The 23240-nt window shown below is 39.7% G+C and overlaps 1 protein-coding gene across 4 annotated transcripts in view; it reads left to right on the top strand.

The window, feature by feature from the left end:
* FNIP1 (folliculin interacting protein 1) overlaps positions 1–23240 on the top strand; it is a 170280-nt gene that overhangs the window by 81814 nt on the left and 65226 nt on the right. For all 4 annotated transcript variants that reach the window (XM_004462178.3, XM_004462179.3, XM_058278115.2 and 1 more), the window contains exon 2: positions 22294–22420. In XM_004462178.3, coding sequence (XP_004462235.1) covers positions 22294–22420 — 127 coding nt within the window. The remainder of the gene's footprint in view (positions 1–22293; positions 22421–23240) is intronic.

Below are 23240 nucleotides of genomic sequence, written 5' to 3'. Positions count from 1 at the left end.
TACCTGAAGATGACTTATCTTTTGATGAAATGAATAAATACAGGGTGAACATTACCATTTAAAATCACTCAGCTATTAAAGTAGTGATTTTAAAGCTGCTATTGTTGTTTAATATTATGTTCTTCCAATGTATTTCAAACAGACAGGGTTTGGGAACTAGTCTATTTAGTCAATTCCAAATGTCTATAGAGTTCAAAATTCACAAATTCTTTCCATCAGAAGGTAAAGGGAGCCAAACCCTTTATATTTCAGGGACATATTTTGCAGAAGCACAGGTGTCTTTCCAGATTATTTCTGACTGGCATTTAAAAAAGATCATGACTCTGGGGTTGACTGTTCTAAAATTAAAACAGCTGCAGACAAGATTAAATATATTTAAATATAAGACGATATTATTTCCATTTTACTTTAGCTATTCCTGTCTTATTCAGGCATTTCCCAAAGTCCAAGCCCTTCCAGGTATTAAGCCACCTTCATGTCTAACTATCCTTTTCCTCCTACATCTAATGATGCCTATGCTGCCTTTTCTCTGAACCATTAAGAACATCCTTCCTTATATCCCCTCAGCAGTTTCTTCTTCTATCCTCTACCTTGATCTGTTTTTCTTGACTATGCCTTGAATCTGATTATTAGCTGACTATGTTTTCTTCTGAGATCTTTCCATTTTTACTACAACTTCATATCCTTAATCAAACTTTACTTGTTCTTTTTTTTTATGATTTTTTTTTAAAAGAAGCTTCAGATTTTATAAATGTTACATGTTCCTTCCCCCTCCCACACTTTCCAACTTTAACAACATCCTTCATTAGTGTGGTACATTTGTTACTTTTGATGAACCCATATTGATGACATTGCAACTAACCATTGACTACAGTTTACATTATAGTTTATACTTTGGCCCGCACAATTTTGTAAGTTATGACAAAATATGCAATGGCCTATATCCATCACTGCAATGTCATGCAAGACAAATCTGATGTCCTGAAAATGTCCACATATTACACCTATTCTTCCCTCTCCCATCCCTCAGAACCTCTGATAAGAGTTCTTCCATTGCTAGAATAATAATAAGTCTACTTGAGTCTATTGTTCATTCCCCAGTCTTGAGGATCTGGGGATGGTGATATAATTAAGAGAGGACTTAGATCCATGGAGCAGATAGATGGAGCTGTCTGTTTGCAGTTGCAGGCACTCTCTGTTCTTTGGGATGGGCATTGTCCATCATCATCTCCTTATTAATTGTCCAGGGTAAGTCCAATGAACTGTTGCAACTTTGCTGAAATTCAGGGCTCTACAGGCATATAGATGGACCAAAGATTTAAGTCCTTGGGACATATAGTTATCAAGAATAGTGCTAATTATGAGTTCAAATAAAAGGGACAGAAGAGCCATGTGTAGAGAAACCTATAAATGAGTCTCACTACTTGTTCTGTAATTTCATTGAGACCACTTTCTTTTTTCCTCTTCTGTCAGCTTCATAACTCACCACCTTTCCTCTGCTAATAGTTTAGACTTTTTTTTTTTAAGATTTATTTATTTAATTAATTCCCCCCTCTCCCCTGGTTGTCTGTTCTCTGTGTCTGTTTGCTGCGTCTTGTTTCTTTGTCCGCTTCTGTTGTGTCAGCAGCACGGGAAGTGTGGGCGGCGCCATTCCTGGGCAGACTGCACTCTCTTTCGCACTGGGCGGCCCTCCTTACGGGGCGCACTCCTTGCGCGTGGGGCTCCCCTACGCGGGAGACACCCCTGCTGTGGCGCGGCACTCCTTGCTCGCATCAGCACTGCGCATGGGCCAGCTCCACACGGGTCAAGGAGGCCCGGGGTTTGAACCGCGGACCTCCCATGTGGTAGACGGACACCCTAACCACTGGGCCAAGTCCGTTTCCCTAGACTGTCTTTGTTGTCATCATTCTTGCCACTATTCTTCCATTGCAACTGATTAGAAAATTTCTTATTAAATCTCTTGTCCTTCTTCGTCCCTTCCACACCTGGACTCTCCCCTGTGGTGGTAGAGGTGATTGTATCTATCACAGATTTATGGTTTTCAACTCTGCTGGGCTCTCACTGTGGCTTGGCAGGTTTTTGTTTTTCCTCAGTTATCACCTTTCCCCATTTACTTTGATGACTTTGCCACACTTTATCTGTCAAAAACCCAGTACCACAGTTCAGGCCAGCCACCTCAAACAGGGTTGATTATAAATGACATTGTCTCCTACTTCTCAGGAAAAAAAACCGGAAGTGATCAAACGTAAATGTTCAGTTGACTCTCTCCAACCTTCAAGACCCATCTGTAGTCCTTTGTAGATTGTTTTCTTCTGCCTTTATATTAAGTATAATTTGCAGTTCATTGGGAGGCACTCTTGCCTGGTATCTGATATTCCAATTTCTCTGCTATCTTAATCCAGAAATTTTCCTCATGTTCACTTTGACTCTTTTTCTGATTTCTTTCTTCTTTTGAAAATACCCACTTTAAAGAAAAAGCCTAACCTCTTCCTCAACCTGTCCGGGGTGATGGTACATCCATCCCTGTTGCCCAAGGTAACCTTGACTACTCCTCTCTGCTCAAGGCCCCCTTTTACATGCAGAACCTTTGCAGTTTACATTATCAGTTATATATATTACACTATTTCTAACTCTCCCTGTTTCACAGATACACTTCTCAAAAATAGTATACAACTACTGTCTTATTTTCTCAGCTTGTTTCAGTCCATCGCTATCTTGATTACCCATTCTGTTTTTCCCATTGCAATCATTCTGCAAAAGTACCAAAGACCACCAAATTGCTAAATCCCATGGAAACTTTGTCTTTATAAAAGGTTGTCCTTTCCGCAGTATTAGATACATGTTCGCTGTTACTTTCTTCATAGAATTCATCCCTTCCTTGACTTACATGGCAACACAAAAGTTTCTTCTATTTTTTTTATTGCTAGGTTTTCTCTTTTCTGTTTGGTGGTTTGTCTTTCCTGACCTTCTATGTTAGTCAGCCAAAAGGGGCACTGATGCAAAGTACCAGAACTCTGTTGGGTTTAATGAAGGGTATTTATTTGAGGTAGAAGCTTATAGTCACAAGGCCCCAAAGAGTCCAGCTTAAGATGCCATAAGAGGTACTTTCTCACCCAAAGTCATTGGTCATATGTGAAGCAGGATGGCAGGCAGTATCTGTAAGGGTTCAGCCTTCCTTCTTCATCTTAAGGCTCTATGGTCAGCTTCTTCTGATCTCAGCTATAGGCTGGTGTAAGGCTTGTCTCTGAGGGCTTATCAGCTGCTCTGTTCTCTTCATCAGCAAACTATTAGGCTACTCTCTCTTCCCAAGGCCTCTGTCTTATCTGTGGAGCTATCTCTCTTCTTCTGTGCTGTTCTTTGTGTATCTACCATTGTGTTCTTGATTGAGCGTCTATTTAGCCCACCAAGGGAGCGGGGACTCAACTACGCATGCCCTAATGATTGAATCATGGTTGAATCAAGCCCTAATCTTCATTTAGTAAAGTAAAAATGAAACCTCTGAATTTAAGACAGTCAAAGGAGTATCATGCCCAGAGGAACAGACAAGGTCACAAAAATAATTAATATCTTTTTGGAATTCATAAGTAATATCAAACTGCCACACCTTCCTTCCCTGGCTTCTCTGCTCCTCTGTGGCCGCCGCTGCGGTACCGCGGGCGGGTCGCTGCCGGGAGTCGGGCCGAGCCCACGGCCGGACTGGGGCGGCAGTGGGCGGCTCAAGGCTTGGTGGGGACGCGCGGTTCGATGGAAGAAGAACCACGGAGACGAGGTCTATGCGCAGGTCTGATTTTATTCGGGAAGTACAAAGGGTTTTATAGTCTCATGGAGGCGGGGAGGTTGTGGGAGGGGCATGTCCGCAGGGCAGCTGGGGATTGGCTGCAGAGGCAAGGGCGGACCTGCGGTTTATGACGTAAGCCATTGATGGCAGAGGGGGTTGTTTCAGAGGTTGTGCCGGAGGTTGTGCCGGGCGGATACGGGATGAGGGCGGTTGGAATGAGGCGGGGAGAACAGTGATCGGCTGGGAGGGGGAAGATAACAGTGGCTGGGAGGAGGGGCGGAGGGAGGCAGCAGCATAAGCTGCTGCTGAGAAGGGCCATAATACAGAGAGATTTCGAAGAACAGGCGGGTAAAGTACAAGGAAGTGAAAAGCAGGGTGGGAGCAGGGGACACTCCTCTCCTTAAAATATAGGTGTGTCCTAACAATTCTAGTTTACTGGTTTTTCTTTTTTTTCTTTTCAGGTAATATATTCTCTCTGAGTGATTTCACTACCAGCTGTGTATCAGTAACTCCTGTGTCTAGAACTTTAGTCCCAGCCTTTCACCTGAGCTTTAGATCAGTGTTTTTCATCAGTCTATTGGACATGAGTATCTCCAATAGAGATGTGAGTGTTTCCCAGTCCCCCTGAACTCAGTTGCTTAACCACCCTTACAACACCCTCACCCCAAACTTGGTTTCCTCCTTGTATTCTCTACCTTGGTTAATGGTACTTATCAAATCAGAAACTTGAATCAGCCATCATTAAATATTTCATCTTTCCTCATTCTCTATGTATAGTCCTCTAGGTACTATTTCTTGTCTCTCTCTTTTTTTTTAAGATTTATTTTTTTTATTCCTGCCCTCCCCCCCCCACCCCTTGGCCCTTGCTTACTGTCTGCTCTCTCTGTCCACTCACTGTGTGTTCTTCTGTGTCTGCTTGTCTCACTTTGTTGGGTCATCTTGCTGCCCCAGCTCTCCATGGGCGTGGGCCAGCTTGCCTTCACAAGGAGTCCCTAGGATGCGAACCCTCCCATATGGTAGATGGGAGCCCAATCAATTGAGCTACATCCACTTCCCTCTTTTGTCTCTTAAATAATTTGTAGTTCTGTCTCTTTCTTTCTGTCCTCAGTACCATTCCTTGGCTCAGGCTATAACAGTATTCTTCCAGGCTCTCTCCTTTTTAGTCAGTTCTATCTCCATGTTTCTGCCAGTGTGATTTTCTAAAATACACAAGTGATCTCGTCAATTCTTGTTTAACATCCCTGTTTACCCATTCCCTAAAGGTCTAAGTCCTTATGTGTTTGTGTGAAATGGTTCTGAGTATTGATCTAGCATTAGCCTGCCTTTGTAACTGTTCCTGTTGTTTCACTGTGCACTCCTGAGCTAGAGTCGAGAATTACAGCACATGCTGCATTTTTCTTTCAGGGAAGAGAATGCCCTTCTCCTTCACGTGAGGCTGTTAAGCTTTAAGTATTCCTACTTAAGAGGCAGTACAAAATAATGTGTAACATCATGGACTCCAAAGACACACGGCCTATGCTACTGTAGACAGGTTACTTAACCTTTTTGTGACTTAGTTTTTTACTTGTAAAATAGGGATAATCCTAGGACCTTATGGCAGAGATGTGAAGATGAAATGAGTTGACATTGTGAAGGTTAAATGGATTAACATATGTAAAGCATATATAGGAGCTTGCACATACTATATAAGTGTTTGCTATTCTTATTTATTGGGTATCATTTAATATTGTTCCTCAGTGAGGCCTTACTTGACCTCCTGAGACTAAGTTTTGCCTTAGTCATACTATTTATTATATTGATAGAATCATTTATCTGTCTTCCATATTACACTGTGACCCCATTCATGGTGTGGTACACCCCTTTTTCTTTTCATGCTTAATAAATGCTTGTAAGACATTGAATGAATACATACATAAAGAATGTGATATAAGAAATATTCCCAGCATTGTGCTTTGAACATGATAAATGTTTAATATATCTGTTTTAGTGAAATGTCTATAATGTAAATAGATGACTTGATTATATGTGGTGTCATTTTTTCCATAATATGCCCTTTTTTGGACTGAGGTACAATTTACATAAAATGCACAAATTTTAAATGTATAACTTGCATAATTTTGGCACATATACACATACATTTAACCATAGCACCAATAATGAGATAGAACATATTTTTCTCATCCTAGCACATTCCTTTGTGCACAGTGTAGTCCATTCCAGTCATCCCCCACCCCTGGCCAATCACTGTGTACAAGCTCTTTGCCAGATACATGTATTATGAATATGCTTTATTATTTTCTTAACTTTGTCCTTTGATGAGCAGATTGTAAATTTTGAAGTAATCCAGCTTACCATTTTTTTTTCTTTTATGCTTAGTAGTTATTGTGTCCTGTTTCAGAATCTTTGCCTACTCCAAGGTTGCATAAATGCTCTATGTTTTCTCCCGGAAGTTTTATAATTTTAGCTTTCGCATGTAGTCTTATGTTGAAATAACATAGTATTTTGCAAATGCTTTAGTAGGTTAAGGAGAAAAGCCTTTCAACTTAAAAAAAGAGATGTAATTCATATTTTATACAATTTACCCTTTTAAAGTGTAACTACACTGGGTTTTAGTATATTCACAAAACTGTGCAACTCCCACCACTATTTAATCCCAGGACATTTTTATCACCCAAAAAGAAACTCTATATCCTTTAGCAGTCAGTCGCTCTATCCCTACTCCTGACTCCCTCTGCCATTCCCTTCCTCCTGGTAGTCCCTGCAACCACTAATATACTTTTTATAACTGTGGACTTACATTTTCTGGACATTTCATATACATGGATTCAAGCAGTATGTGGCCTTTTGTGTCCGCCTTCTTTCACTTAGTATAATGATTTCAAGGTTTACCCATTTTGTGGCGTATATCAGTATTTCATTCCTTTCTATGGCTGGATAATATTCCGTTGTATGGAATTTATTCCTTTTTAAAAATTAGAGATGTAGGTTTACAGAAAAATCATGCATAAAATACAGTTCCTGTAGTAGTTTGAAATTGTATGTACCCCAGAAAATCATGTTCTTAAAGCTAATCCACTCCTGTGAATATAAACATATTGTAAGAAGAAACTTCTGATGAGGTTGCTTCAGTTACAGAGTGACCCAGGATAGAACTTATTCTTCTTACCAGAGTCTGTTATAAGAGAATGTAATTGAGACAAAGAGAAATAAAGCCGTGGAAGCAAGCAGCTGAAAGCAACAAAACCCAGAAGAGAAGAGAGACACAGCATATGTCACTGTGTACCTTGCCATGTGGCAAAGGACCCAAGCATCACCAGCAGCCGGTTTATAGAAAGAAAGCATAGCCTTGATGATATCTTGATTTGGACATTTTTCTCAGCCTCAGAACTGTAAGCTAATAAATTTCCATTGCTAAAAGCGAATTGATTTTTTGGTATCTGCTTCCAGTCTCTAGAAAACTAAAACAGACTTTGGTGCCAGAAGGGTAGGGCAGGCCATTGCAAATACTGCAAACGTTAAAAAGGTTTTCCAACATGACTCCCAGGGATTATCCTCCCTGGTGCTGAGGGATTACTACCAAGTACCAGCTGATGATGTAACTAAAAAACAACCTTGAGTAAAAGGGTCAACTCAGACCAGCAGAATATCTTAGCTTACAAGTAATATCAGGAGTTAAAAATGCTTTTTGACCTTGAATAAAAGGGGGAAATGGAAAGGACAAATGAGTTTATATGGCTATGAGTCTCCAAAAAAGAGCTGGGAGTCCGTTCGAGGGGTTGCCCTTACACACACCTCAGCAGAGTCCCAGAGACAGCTAACGTAGATACCACCCCAGGTATTGGTTCTTCTGAGGGCTACAGAGACCCACAGGTTCTAGAATCATGGCAGATGGAGTTCAGTGCCATGTCAGTTGGCCCTACTTTGGAGTTTTGTGTTCCTGAGTGTGATGGAGTTGGACTCAGATGTGATCTTTGTTCACTAGCCTCTCCTGTCACTTTTACTGGACCTGTGGTTGGCGCTGGGGTTTGGTGTATACTCAGGAGACCTGAATCTCTGCACTGTCCATGTGATAGCCAGGCACTGAGCCTCAACAGACTTGCTACTCCTACCCTCTGGTTTATTGGACTTACCCCAGCCAGCTAACAGGGAGGTGAAGAAGGTCAACCGCCACACCAGGGAGCCAAGAGTGCCTACAACTGCAAGCAGGAGAATTGCATCCATCATCCATGTGGAATCTAAGCACCCTCTCAATATAGAGGTGGAGCGGACATGGCCATCTCAAGGTCCACAGAATGGAGGAATAGAGTATGGATTAGAGTTGACTTACTGATATTCTATTCTGGAACTATTGTGATTAGTAATGGGAGTAAATGTGTCATTGATATGGAGAAAGTGGCCATGGTAGCTGCTGAGGGTAGGGAGTGGGAAGAAGAGATGTGATGTGGGGGCATTTTCAGGACTTGGAGTTGTCCTGGGTGGTACTGCAGGGACAGTTGCTGGACATTGTATGTCCTGCCATGGCCCATTGGGTGGACTAGGGGAGAGTGTAAACTATAATGTGGACCATTGACCATGTGGTGCAGCAGTGCTCAGAGATGTATTCACCAAGTGCAGTGAATGTCCCATGATGATGAGGAGGTTGTTGTTATGGGAGGATTGGGGTGAGAGGGGTGGGGGGTATATGGGGACCTCATATTTTTTGAATGTAACATTTAAAAGAAAGACAAAAAAAGTTTATTAATCTATCCAAAAAAAAAAAAAAAAAAAAGGAAAATAAAAAGGTTTTCCAAATTGGGTAATGAGTAGAGGCAAGAAGAATTGTGAGATGTTTGATAGAAAAAACCTGAATTGCTTTGGAGAATTTTCTACTGTTGGTAGAAAATATGGATGCTAAAGATACTTCCAGTACCTTTACAGATGATGAATGTGTCATTGGAAACTGTAAGAAAAGTGATTCTTGTTTTAAAGTGGCAGAGAACTGGGCAAAATTGAGTCCTGATGTAGGTTGGAAGGCAGAATTTGAAAGTGACAGGCTTGGAAATTTAACTGAGTAGATTTCCAAACTAAATATGGAAAATGCAGCCTGGTTTTTCCTTGCAGTTAATAGTAAAATGTGAAAGAAGGGTAAGGTAAACTGACAAGTTTCTTTTGAGATCTATATGCATGGAACTACTCTCAGCCTGGACTAAAAGGGACAGAAAAGGGACAGCTTGAAGGAAAAATCACTTCAAAGGTAGAACTCTGGAAGCTGAGTTCTAAAGGTATCTTCTTAGGCCAAGAAAGTGACCCACCCATGTATATGGAAAGGGTGAGTATGCCCTGGCACTTGGAGAAGGCGGGCCTTCCACCCTTTTGTTCAGGAAGAGTTTTCTCAGATGCCTGGCAGATTGTAGAGAACCTGGCTGCCACCCCAATATTTGACAAGGGTGAAGCCTAGAGTCAGGCTACCACCCTGAAGGCTTGACAAGGGTGAGCCTAGAGTTCGGTCGCCACCCCAGTGCTTTATGAAGGTGGAGCTGAGAGCCTAGCTGTCACACTAATACTTAAAGATGTTGGAGCGTTCACCCCTATGTTTGGGGAGAGCATGGCTCTTGCACAAGCACTTGGAGAGGGTAGGGCTGCCACTCCATCAGGCCCAGGGAACAAAACATTGTTCCATAAATGACTCTTCAAATCTTGAAATTTAATGGCATATACCCTGCAGGGTTTCACAATTGTTTGGGAGCTATGACCCTGTTTTTCTTCCAATTTTTTCTTATGAGAATGGGAATGTTTATCCTGTGACTGTCCACCATTAGTATATAGCACATATCTTGTTCTCTAGGTTTTCACAGGTGCTCAGATTGAGGGGAATTGTGGTCCATGGTAGACCACACCTATAACCAATTTTGATGACACTTTGTATACAGTATTGCTGAACTCTCAATTCAATTCCACTGTTCGATATGTCTGTCATTGTGCCAGAATCATGCTGTTTTATTTCTTGTGGCTTTACAGTACGTTTTAAGATTGGGAAGTGTGAGTCCTTCAACTTCATTCTCCTTTTAAGATGGCTTTGGCTATTCCAGTTCCCTTACCCGTCTGTGTAAATTTGCTCATTGTCTTTTCCATTTCTGCAAAAAAAGTTGTTGGGGTTTTGATTAGAATTATGTTGACTCTGTAAGTTGCTTTGGATAAGATGGACATCTTAACAATAATTAACCTCCCAATCCATGAGTATAGAATGTTTTTCCGTTTATGTCTTCTTTGATTTTTTAAAAGTGATTTTTATAGTTTTCTGTATAGAAATTCTTTATGTCCTTAGTTAAATTTATTCCTAGGTATTTGATTCCATTAGTTGCTATTATAAATGGAATTTTTTTATTCTTGATTTCTTCTTCCAATTGTTCATTGTGTATAGAATCACTACTGATTTTGGGATGTGGACTTTGTTACACTGCTACTTTTCTACTTTTCTGAATTCATTTATTAGCTCTAGGAGTTTTGTTGTGGATATTTCAGTTTCCTCTATATAGGATCATGTCATCTGCAAATAGGGAATGTTTTACATCTTCCTTTACAATTTAATGCCTTTTAATTCTTTTTCTTACCTAATTGCTCTGGCTAGAATTTCCAGTACAATGTTGAATAATGTTGGTTGCAGTGGACATCCTTGTCTTGTTGTTGATCTTAGTGAGGAAGCGTTCAGTCTTTACCATTAAGTAGGATGTTAGCTGTGGGGTTTTTATATATGCCCTTTATCATGTTTAGAAATTTAACTTCTAGTGCTAGTTTTCTAAGTCATCTTTTTTTTTTTTTAGAAAGCATGCTGAATTTTGTCCAATGCCCTTTCTACATCAATTGAAATGATCCTCGGTTTTCCCCTTCATTCTATTAATGTGGTATATCATATTAATTTATTTTCTTATATTGAATCATCCTTGCATATCAGTGGTAAATCTCACTTGATCATGGTGTGTAATTCATTTAATGTATTGTTTGATTCTATTTTCTATCATTTTGTTGAGGCTTTTTGCAACTATATTCATAAGAGTTACTGGTGTGTAATTTTCTTTTCTCATGATCTCTTATCTGGCTTTAGTATGAGGGTGACGATGGTTTCCTAGTATGAATTACAGGAGCGATCACTCCTCTTCAATTTTTTAGAAGAATTTGAGCTTAACTGCAGTAAAGTTTTCTTGGAATGGTTGGTAAAATTCCCCTGTGCAACCATCTGTTCTTAGGCTTTTCTTTGTTGTGTGGTCTCTTGACTACTAATTCAGTTGGTTTGTTGAGATCATCTTTAACTTTTTGAGTTAGTGCATGTAGTTTGTGTTTTCTAAGAATTTGTCCATTTCATCTTAGTTATCTAATTTATTGATACACAGTTATCATAATTTCCTCTTTCACTTCTGATTTTAGTATTTTGTATCTTCTCTTTTTTGTCAGTCTGGCTAAAGGTTTGTCAATTTTATTGATCTCTTCAAAAAAGCACTTCTGGTTTTGTTGATTTTCTCTTTTTTTTTTTTTCCTTTATCTCCATTCTAGTCTTTGTTATTTACTTTCTTATGCTCTCTTTGGAGTTTCCTCTTCTTTTTCTAGTTCTTCCAGTTTTCAGGTTAGGGTCTTTGATTTGAAATCTTCCTCTTTTTTTTTTTTATTCATTTTTTAAAAAATATTACATTCAAAAAATATGAAGTCCCATTCAACCCCACCGCCCCCACCCCCCACTTCCCCCACAGCAACACTCTCTTCCATCATCATGACACATCCATTGCACCTGGTAAGTACATCTCTGGGCATCGCTGCACCCCATAGTCAATGGTCCACATCATAGCCCACACTCTCCCACGTTCCATCCAGTGGGCCCTGGGGGGGATCTACAATGTCCCATAATTGTCCATGCAGCACCACCCAGGACAACTCCAAGTCCCGAAAACGCCTCCCCTTCTCATCTCTTTCTCCCATTCCCCGCACCCAGCAGCCACCATGGCCACCCTTCCCACACCAGTGCCACATTTTCTCTGTGGACCTTGGATTGGTTGTGTCCATTGCACATCTATGTCAAGAGGGAGCTTAGATTCCACATGGATACTGGATGCAATCCTCCTGCTTTCAGTTGTAGGCACGCTAGGCTCCATGGTGTGGTGGTTGACATTCTTCAACTCCATGTTAGCTGAGTGGGTAAGTCCAATAAATCAGAGTGTAGGAGTTGAAGTCTGTTGAGGTTCAGGATGTGGCTATCATATTGTCAGTCCAGAGATTCAAATCCCCTAGATATATCTTAAACCCCAACACCAACTACAATTCCAGTAAAGTAGCATGAAAGTCTTGTGAAAAGAGATCCCATCTGAGTCCAGTTCCATCATGCAGAAACACCAGCTCCAAAGAAGGGTCTTTCTCTTTTTTTAATGTAAGCTTTAAGAACTATAAATTTGTTTCTAAGCACTGCCTTTGCTGCATTCCATAAAGAGTGCTATAAATGGAATCTTTTAGGTTCGTGCAAAAGTAATTGCAGTTTTGTATGGTTGAAATTTGCTGTGTGATATTGGCATAAATTCTTAAATGTGGTTATGTTATACATCATTTTAATGTGCATTTCTTTATGTGTTTTTTTTTTGCTAATTATTTATTTTAGACTATGGAAATGATGTTAGAAAAAAAGAAAATTCGAATGATTTTCTTGTTTGAGTTCAAAATGCGTTGTAAAGCAGCGGAGACAACTCACAACATCAACAACGCATTTGGCTCAAGAACTGCTAACAAACATACAGTACAGTGGTGGTTCAAGGAGACAAGAGCCTTGAAGATGGAAGAGTATAGTGACCGACCATTGAAAGTTGACAACAACCAATTGAGAGCAGCCATTAAAGTTGATCCTCTTAAACTATAAGAGAAGTTGCTGAAGAACTCAACATAGACCATTCTACAGTTGTTTGGCATTTGAAGGAAATTGGAAAGGTAAAAATGTTCGATAAGTGGGTTCCTCGTGAGCTGATTGAAAATAAAAATAATCGTCATTTTGCAGCATCATCTTTTCATATTCTACTCAACAACAAACCATTTCTCAATCAGATTGTGGTATGCAACGAAAAGTGGATTTTATATGACAACCAGCAATGACCAGTCCAGTCCAGTTCAGTGACTGGACTAAGAAGAAGCCCCAAAGCACTCCCCAAAGCCAAACTTGCACCAAAAAAGGGTCATGGTCACTGATGGTCTACTGCTGGTCTGATCTACTACAGCTTTCTGAATTCTGGTAAAACCATTACATCTGAGAAGTATGCTTAGCAAATCGATGAGATGTGCTGAAAACTGCAATTCCTGCAGCCGGGAATGGTCAACAGAAAGGGCCCAGTTCTTCTCCATGACAACACCTGATATCCCATTGCACAACCAATGCTTTAAAAGTTGAATGAATTGGGCTATGATGTTTTGCCTTATTCACCATATTCACCTGACCTCCTGCCAACTGACTACCATTTCTGCATCTTGACAACTTCTTCTAAGGAAACACTTCCACACTCAGCAGGATGCAGAAAATGCTTTAAAGTTCATTGAATCCTGAAGCGTGGATTTTTATGCTACAGGAATTAGCAAACTGATTTCTCATTGGCAAAAATGTATTGATTGTAATGGTTCCTATTTTGATTAATAAATATGTGTTTGAGCCTAGTTATAAAGATTTAAAATTCACGATCCGAAACCAAAATTCCTTTTGCACCAACCTAAGTATACTGGTTAACGTTAGGCATGCACCTCTACCTGACATACAGTTAGCTTTTGACTGGCATTAATCTTTAAAACTAATTTAGGTACATCTTTGAATTTGGCGCCCTGAAGTATAGACTAAGTTAACTTCTTCCTTGTAGCAGTCTAGTAATGAACATTATGTTCCCTGGGTAAATCCCTTTATAACTAAGTCTAGATTTTCGGGCTGCCTATACTACCTCCACAGACCCTTATAGTATAAGGGAGGGAGATAATCTAGAGCGCTGAGGTGTACAGTACCTATTTAACTCTGTGGGACCAGGGGTAACGCTGTCAAGTTATAGGAAGGAACTCATGGGACTTTGAGAAAAGCATAGTCCCACATACAGTAATAAGCATCTGTTAGAGTTTTCCATTCATCTGCTAGTTATTTTCACAATATTAGCACTAAAAAAACACAACCAAGTACATACATAACCCTAAAGCCCGATACAAAAATAGGTTCTATTCTGTTAAGATGACAGAAAGTCCCAAGAGTGATCAAAGGTAGGAGTCAATCCCCCCGTAGCCTTTCCTTCAACCATCTCATTAATAGCTCTTCATTTCTTGAACTACTGTAATACCAGGATCAGTCAGAATAGTTTTCTGAGAAGACTGACTTGGATTTCTGGGTCTCTTCCATTTGATGCAAGATGAATTGTATCAATGAAGTGCTCAGTGCAGTTCACAAAACAGGCCTCAGTCCAATTGTCCAACTTTGGTCCATGTACTTCTCCCAGCAAAGTTCGTCATCCCATGTACCAGCTGTTGAAAGTGCTGTTTCTGCATCTCCACCTCAATGAAATGCTGCAGCTGCAGGCCCACGGAGATGAAACCTGCAGCAGAGGAAGATGAGAAGGAAACTCTCCTAGTACAACCATGCATGCCAGTACCATCTCCCCATTAAATCCCTGACCTTTGTGTGTCTCCACGACAGAACTGAAACCACAACCTGCCAACTTAGGGACTGCGCTATGAGCACACTGCATCAGTGCAAGGCATGGCCCAGGACTCCATCCTTCCAGCTTCCTGCCCCAGCTGGGGTGCTCCCTGGCTGGGTCTGGCACCCGAGCTCCTGCCTGCAATCCCACTCTGATGCCAGCTTGTGCCTTTAGCTCTCACAACTTGCACCCCAGCGCTGTGGTGCTGTCAGGAAGTTACTGCCGAAAAGAAAATCAAATCAGAAAATAAAAGGTAGTTACTTTGGACCATTTGGCCTGTTTTTGGCAGGCCCAACAGCTCCACCCCTGCCCACTTGTAAATTCTCTCCCTCTGTTATTGATTTCTAGGTTCATTCCATTGTGGTTGATACACATTGTGTGATACATTTTGTGATTTCAGTATTCTTGAATTTATTGAGGCTTGTTTTATGGCTTAACATTTGGTCTATCCTAGAGAAAGATCCATGTGTACTTGAGAAGAATGTGTATTCTGTTGTTGATTGAAATGTCTCTCTATGTCTATTCTAGTTCAAGTCTTATATTTTCTTACTGATCTGATTAGATGTTCTATACATTATTGAAAGCGGTATGTTAAAATCTATTAATGTAGAACCATCAATTCTTCCCTTCAAATATGTCAGCATTTGCTTCATGTATTTTTGGCCTCTGCTGTTCTGTATATGTGTATTTATAGTTGTTACTTCTTTTTGTTGAATTGTCCCCTTTACGAATATATAGTTACCCTCTTTATCCATCGTAATTGTTCTTTTACTTAAAGTCTATTTATCTATTAGTATAGCTACCCCAGCTCTCTTTTGGTTACTACTTGCGTAATATATATTTTCCATCCTTTCCCTTTCAACCCACGATGTCTTTGAATTTAAGGTGAGTTTTTTGTAAATGGCTTATAGTTGGGTTTTGGTTTTTGTCTCTTTTGCCAATTTCTACCTTTTCACTGTGGAGTTTAATCCATTTACAATTAAAGTCACTGGACTTTATTTTGCCATTTTGCTAATTTACATTTGTAAGTTTTATACCTTTTTGACCTTCTGTTCTTCATTAATACCTACTTCCGTATTTATTTGGCTTTTTGTATCATTTTCGATCATTCTAATTTATTTCTGAATAAAGTTTTCATGTATTTTCTTTGTTATTACAGTGGAGTTAAAATGTAACATCCTAACTCTATTACAGTCTTATTTGATTTGATACTAACTTATCTTCAATAACATATGCATACATACACTAGACTTATATTCCTCTGTCACTGTACCTTTTTTGTACTTGTTTAGAAATATTTCTTTGTACATTTTGTGTCCATAACCATTGATTTATCATACTTTTATAAATTTGTATTTTAGTATCTGTATGAAGCAGGAGTGGAGTCACATAAAAAAGTACCGCACCGTAGTACTGTCATTTACATTTACCATGTGATAATTTTTACCACAGTTCTTTATACATTATCTTACTTTGACCCACTGTCTGGTCTAGTGCTGACACATTCCCTTAGCATTTTTTTATTTGGAAATGTCTTAATCTCCCCCTCACTTTTGAAAGAAAGTCTTGTTGGATATAAAATTCAGCTGGTAATTGTTTTCTTTTTTTTTTTTTTTTTAAAGATTTATTTATTTATTTAATTCCCCCCCCCCTCCCCTGGTTGTCTGTTCTTGGTGTCTATTTGCTGCGTTTTGTTTCTTTGTCCACTTCTGTTGTCGTCAGCGGCACGGGCAGTGTGGGCGGCGCCATTCCTGGGCAGGCTGCTCTTTCTTTTCACGCTGGGCGGCTTTCCTCACGGGCGCACTCCTTGCGTGTGGGGCTCTCACGCGGGGGACACCCTTGCGTGGCATGGCACTCCTTGCGCGCATCAGCACTGCTCATGGCCAGCTCCACACGGGTCAAGGAGGCCCGGGGTTTGAACCGCGGACCTCCCATATGGTAGACGGACGCCCTAACCACTGGGCCAAAGTCCGTTTTCCCAGCTGGTAATTGTTTTCTTTCGGCACTTTAAATATTTCATATCACTGCCTTCTCCCCTCCATTGTTTCTGATGAGAAAACAACAGTCTTGTTCGGATTCACTTGTGCAAAACTCTGCTTTTCTCTTGTATCTTTAGAACCATCTCCCTGTCTTTGCCATTGGACATTTGATTACACTGTGTCTGGAAGTAGTTCTCTTTCAGTTTATTCTGATGAGGTTTGTTGGGCTTCTTGAATGTGCATGTTCAGGTCGTCCTTTCATTTGGGAAGTTTTCTGCCATTATATCTCTGAATATTCCTTCTGCCCCTTTCTTTCTTTGTGTAGCTCCTATAATGCATATACTGGTATGCTTGATGGTGTCCCACAGGTCCCTTTGGCACTGTTTATTAAATTTTTTTTTTAAATTCTTTTATCTTTCTACTTCTTAGCCTGAATCATTTTCATTGTCTTGTCTTCGATTTCACTAATTCTTTATTCTCCCACCTCCAGCCTGCTGTTATAACCACCTAGGGAATTTTTTATTTCAGCCATTGTGTTCTTCAACTCTAGTACTTCTCTGGTGATTCCTATATTAAGTCATTCATTGTTTTCCTCCTATCCTTTAGTTCTTTCTCCCTGTTTTCCTTTATATCCTTGAGCATATTGAGAATCAGTATGCTATCTCTGCCCGATAATTCCAAAGTCTGGTCCTCTTCATTGATGGTTTTTTGGATTTTTATCTTGTTCCTTTGGATGAACCATCATTTCATGTTTCTTTGTTTTGTAAACTTCTGTTGCAAATTTTCTTGAATACCAAGGCTGATAAAAAGAAATACACCAAGGCAAAAACCACCTGTTACTCTGCAAATTGTCTCTGCTTTGGCTGATTGTCTCCTTCAGAACTCATACCTCATATCAAGAAGATCTCTGTCTTATCTGAGCATTCATGGAGCTGGATCCATGGTCTCTGCTTTATTCTTCCTGGGCCTGTGCTTGCTAGAGGTCCCAGGATTTCCTTGTTTATTGTCCACAGGAGTTTGAGTGAAATCCCTATACTCCCTTTAGAACAGACCTCCTCCCCAGCCCCCCGCCCCCACCCCGGACGCTTTTTAGCTTTCCAGCTATTTGCAAGTGGCATCTTAGACCTGAGGACAAACTCTGGGAGGATGAGCCTTAGACAGGTTCACAAGCTCAGTCTCTTAGACTTCTACCTGATAGATTGGCATTGACATATGTGTACCCCAGTATGCACCCAGGGGCCACTCTCCTCCCTCTGGAACAGGGCCTGGGACCCATGATGGGTATTCAAGCTGGTTCCACCCTGTGTTGGTGGAGGGGATGGGAAAGGAGCTAGCAGGAGCCCCAGGAGCTTCTTCTATGGCATTTGAAACTGAGTTTTCTTAATTCCGCTGTTGCCTGTTAATGCGGTTCTTTAACTCTTTTCCAAAGTTTTGAGGAAGGTTAATGTCTTTTAGAGTCCTCTGCTGCCTTTACCCCAGGGGAGATGGAACAGTGGCTACCCTCAGTGAGGGTATGCAGAGATTTGAAATAGATAATCAGAGGCAGAGGTCTAGAATCAGACAGCATACTCTCAGGTATTCCCCAGCTTTAGAGGAATAGTTCTTTTTATGTCCCACCCTGACACCAGTCCCCTCTGCTGCCTGCTGTGAGGCTGGGGGTAGGGGGATGGTAGCTGCTGCAGGGAGAATGGAACCCACCAGTCTTCTTTATTGCAATTTACCAGTCTCTTCCTCCTGCTTCTCCCTGGATGCTTCACTGTGTTCCCTTAGACTCCAGAGTTCCAAAGAAGTTGAGTCAGATAGTTCCTTCCAGTTCAATAGCTGGTATGGTAGAGGGACTGATGCTTGAAGCTTACTACTCTCCCATCTTCCCACAATCCTTTTAAGTTTTTTAATAAACCTAGTCCATTTGTTTTTGCAGATATTCATTTGATAGTGGAATATTTCAATCCCTTTTTCATGAAATATTTAATGCCTCTAATATTACCTTTACTTGGGTATATATAGTTTTATTCATTCGCTGTGCTTTGGGTGAGATTCAAAGATGAATAACCTTTGCCCTCAGAGAGCTTTCTGTGTAGTGGAAGAAAAAGACATGTAAACAGATAAAGTCCGATGTAGAAAATGCTACTGAGCTATGAGTTTAGGTACATGTAATCCCATAAGTCAGCAACTAATTCTGCTGAGGAATTAGTACAGACTTCCCAGCAGAGGTGGCATTTTAGCTAGTCCTTTACGAGAACGGAAGAGGAGTTTGCTCGAGAGGTTGAGGATGGTTCATCTAGAAGAAGTAGCTTGTACAAAGGAATGGAAATATGAAATAGTCTGGCGTGCCCTAATACCTTTGAGATTGTTGTGGTGGTATCATGAGTAGCATGTAGTGAATTTGGAAAGGCAGATCAGGCCAGATTATGAAGAACATTCTATCCAAGCATAGGAATTTGGGTTTTATTTTTGTATGTTTTAGAGATCATAGGGATTTGGACCAGTGTGCTGAGAAGGGTGAGGGGACGTGGGTCACGGCTCATTAAAGATCTGTTGGAATACTTAATATCCAGCAAAGCCCAATTTATCATCTTCTCCAGAAATTTTTCCATATTTATCACTTTTACAAAAATTGAATATACATCCCCCACTCACATACCATCTCCTCACTACCACCTTCTATCAGTCTGATTCCCTGTTTTGTTTTACTTTATCTGCCACTTATCTGAAATTACCATGTTCATTTAGTTCTTTACTTAGTTGCTCCTGTCTCTTGCTTCCAGTGCAGATTCTTTCTTGCCTTGCCCTGACCAATGCTTGATGTATAGTAGGCTTATACCTCTGTTGAATGAATGAATGAACTGTTCTTCCTTTAATGTATTAAACTCCAGTATTCTACCCTATGATAATAGCCTCCTATTCTTTGTCTCCCTTCCCAGTGATGCCGTCCCTCAGTGTACCTCTTGTCATTTCAGCACTTTGACTATACCTCTTTCATTTTCTTTTAATCTGCTACCTACCTGCCAGCTCTGCCTTCCCTGACAAGTTTGGATTCTGCTGTATATAATTTCAGCTGTATTTTCATCAGTTTTCTTCTTCCTTGTCCTTCTGTCCCATCTATCTGTCAAAATTCCTACCCTGGCTTAGACTGATCCAAATTCAAGTTCAGAGTGCTTGCCGAAGAAAATCATGTAATGTGTAGATTGTTTCCAGTACAGGTTGATAGTCTTCAATCTTAAGTAGACTTACAGCATTTTCTAGAAATCTTATGTTTCCCAGTCAACATAATTTCATTACCTACAGTCTCCATTCTCTTTTTTAATTCCCTGCTATCCCACATCTTCTCACCTTTTCCTTATTTCCCTCAGGTACTTTACAAAGAAAACAGAACTCTTAGTCATGAATTCCCTTAACATTGTACCTTCACATCTACAAATCTTTCTGCACCAATGTCCATCTTTGCCTTCTTTCCTTCCATCCTAGTGCAAGAGTTATTCTTCCTTTTCTTTTAGCCTAATCCTTTTGCCTGTGCTCTGTAGCCTATCCTCCTGTAGTTCCTTGGAAGACTACCTTTTATCATTTATTGCCTTCCCCTCCACCTCAAATTCTTTGTAATGAATATGTAAACGTGTTCAGATATGTCCTTCCTTAATAACAAAAAATCTTTCACTCTGACTCATGATTCTGTTTCTCTCTTTTCTTGGTATTCAACTCACTGGTTTTCACCCCCTCTTATTCCACTGCAGACTGACTTTTGTACTCTTTACTACTTAGAACTGTTTTTGACACAGTCACCAGTTACTTCTTTGTTTCTAAAGCTAGTTGATGCTTTTTAGTGACTACCCTGGTATCTAAGACCATTTCTTCTTCCTCTCTAAAATGCTTTTCTTTCTTGGTTTCCATGAGACCACTTTCCTGATTTTCATTTTGTTTCTGTTCTTTTATAGTTTCCTTGGCATAACATCAAAGCACAGTTTAGTAAAAGCAGTTCAGTGGGATGCAAATCACTGTGGTTGAAGGGAAATATCCCTAGTTTAGCTTGAATATCTAGGATAAGTCTTTCATTAATTTCTAACACCTAGATTTTTGTAAGGATTAGACAGAAGAAAATTCTGTCAGGAATTTGGAATGAAGATACATTATGTTGCCAGTTATGGGTAGTTTCACTTGCATTGATAGTAGGGTTAGGGTTAAGGTTCTCTTAAGGAAATAAAGGAGCCCAGTCAAGAGCTGTGCCTGGATGGATTGTGAGGAATTGACCATTCAGCCTGATGTGGTTGATGACAAATAGCTCATGGAATGACGGTTCTCCCGTTTCTTAGCAACTGTCCTGTCAGTTGTGATATGTTCAGTTCACCAGAAACTAGTATTCCCACCATAGAGTTTCAGTGTTTTCTGTTTCTCTCTCCTCCCATCTCATCTCCTCCATTAATTCTTTAATTGTGACATATAATGCATATTGAAAAGTACATAAAACAAATATGGTTTGTCTTTTTTTTTTGGTCTTGTAAAGTGAATAGCCATGTAAATACTGCCCAAGTTAAAAACTAGATCATTGTCAGTACCCAGGTCCACCACGATATCTCCTTACCCCTAAAGGTAACCCCTCTCCATATTTTGAGGCCTTCACTTCCTTTGTTTCCTTTATAGTTTTAAAAACTAAGTGTGTATCCTAGGACAAAACATTGCCAATTTTTACCTTTATATAAATGGAAAAATATGGTAGCTATTTGTGAGCATGTGTATGTGTCAGTGTCAGTCTTTTGCTTGTGTCCATCAGTGTTGTTGCCTATAGCTGCAGTTCATTTATTGTCTTTGTTGTGTAGTATTTCATAGACTATACCACCAGATATTTACCCATTCTCCTGTTGATGAACATTTGAATTGTTTCCAGTTAGCTATTTTAGCAGTACTGTTATGACTATTCTTGTTATACTGGTAAATTTTTTCAGAGTTAACTTCAATTTTACTGTATTGCGACTGTCGAATATGAGTCCAGAAACTGAACTTTATACTCTACAAACAGGTATATAAGAGTTCCCACCATCTCTTGGTTGTCTAATACTTTCTTTACTTGTTACTACTTTGTAAGTGTTTAACTGCTGCTATGTGAAACGGTAACAAAACTATTTAAAAATATGGGTTATTCTTATGATGTCATGTAGGTCCATGTTATGAAACCACTGTGCATCTTCATTGTGTTAAATGTTACTAGTTAAATGTTAGCTATTTTTAGATTCAGATAGATGACTGTATTTTATATATACTATGATGCTTACCACAACTTTTATTTTTATTTTTCAACCTAAAATGTAACACCTGTATAACTTTTCAGCCTTGATACTAATTGGTGATACCTTTTTTTTTTTGAGATTTATTTATTTTCCTTGTCTGCTCTCTGTGTCCATTCACTGTGCATTCTTCTGTGTCTCCTTGTCTTCTCTTTAGGTGGCACCAGGAACTGATCCTGGGCACTTTCGGAGTGGGAGAGAGGTGCTCAATCCCTTGTGCCACCTCAGCTCCTTGGTCTGCTGTGTCTCTTATTATCTCTCCTCCATGTCTCTTTTTGTTGCATCATCTTGCTGTGCCAGCTCTCTGCTAGAGTCAGCGCTCTGTGCAAACCAGCTTGCCATGTGGGCCAGCTTGCCTTCACCAGGAGGCCCTGGGAATTGAACACTGATCCTCCCATATAGTAGACGGGAGCCCAGTCGATTAAGTCACATCCTCTTTCCAATTGGTGATACTTTATATACAGATCTGCTATAGATTTTTCACCAATAATAGAAGTTTAGGTTTTATCATATAGGTTTTATTTCTAGGAATATGTGTGTAAAATTTATTATATTATAGGAACCCTAATGGATTTTCCTTTTTTTTTAAGTTGGCCTTTGCCAGAGTTTGATCCAAGCCAAATTCGACTGATTGTTTATCAAGACTGTGAAAGACGAGGAAGGAATGTCTTGTTTGACTCCAGTGCTAAGAGAAAAACAGAGGACATATCAGTATCGGTGAGCATCATTATTGGTTTGGTTGAAATTTATTGTAAACCGTGAGTAAAATTTCAATTAGGGTACTTTTGTTTGGGAATACAGAACATATTTACCATGTTGTTTTAAAATTCAGATCCCTGCTTTTAAGAGACTTTAAAGAAATCTAACAGTTTGATTATTCATCACCAGTCTAGCACCTAAAAAAAACATTTTATTTCAACATTTATTTCCTTATCTGATCTTATCATGAGATGACTAGAGCTTACAGGAATCATTATATAGGATCTGGTCCACGCCTTTCATCTTATAGTTGTAGAAAATGAAACCTTGAAAGGTGAAATTCTTTGCCTAATGGTATAAAGCAAGTTTCGTCTTTAGCCTTTATTCGTTTCCTTTCTTACTTTACAGTGGGAGCAAGAGCATCTGTTCTAAAAAATTTCAAGACAGATTTTGAAGTAGTCTGTGACCAGCTTAGCTATAGTACATGGACATTCACTTGACTGACCAAGGGAACTTATTGCTTTCATCTGTGATTGGGTTTGTCTTTATTGCTGCTACCAATACACTTACAGGCATGAAGACTCAGTCCCCTGGACATGTAATCTGAAAATGGAAGCTTGGATTTGTGTTTTTCCCAGTCTCCTCCCCTAAATTGAAAACTTTAATTGACATTTCGGTTAACAACTGAAAACAAAATACTTTTGGGAAAGCTTTTCCTATTAGTAGAAATAAACACTTATTTCTTTGGAATTGTATTTGTATTTGAGACTTTGTGTTTTAGAAGATTTTTAATATATTGGCCATAGTCTTTGTCTTACTTATAACTGCATCCTTAGCC

The sequence above is a fragment of the Dasypus novemcinctus genome, chromosome 2 (genome assembly GCF_030445035.2).
Source record: "Dasypus novemcinctus isolate mDasNov1 chromosome 2, mDasNov1.1.hap2, whole genome shotgun sequence".
NCBI classification, from domain to species: Eukaryota; Metazoa; Chordata; class Mammalia; order Cingulata; family Dasypodidae; genus Dasypus; species Dasypus novemcinctus.
The sequence above is the reverse complement of the archived record's forward strand: the minus strand, read 5'-3'. Positions and strand labels throughout refer to the sequence as shown.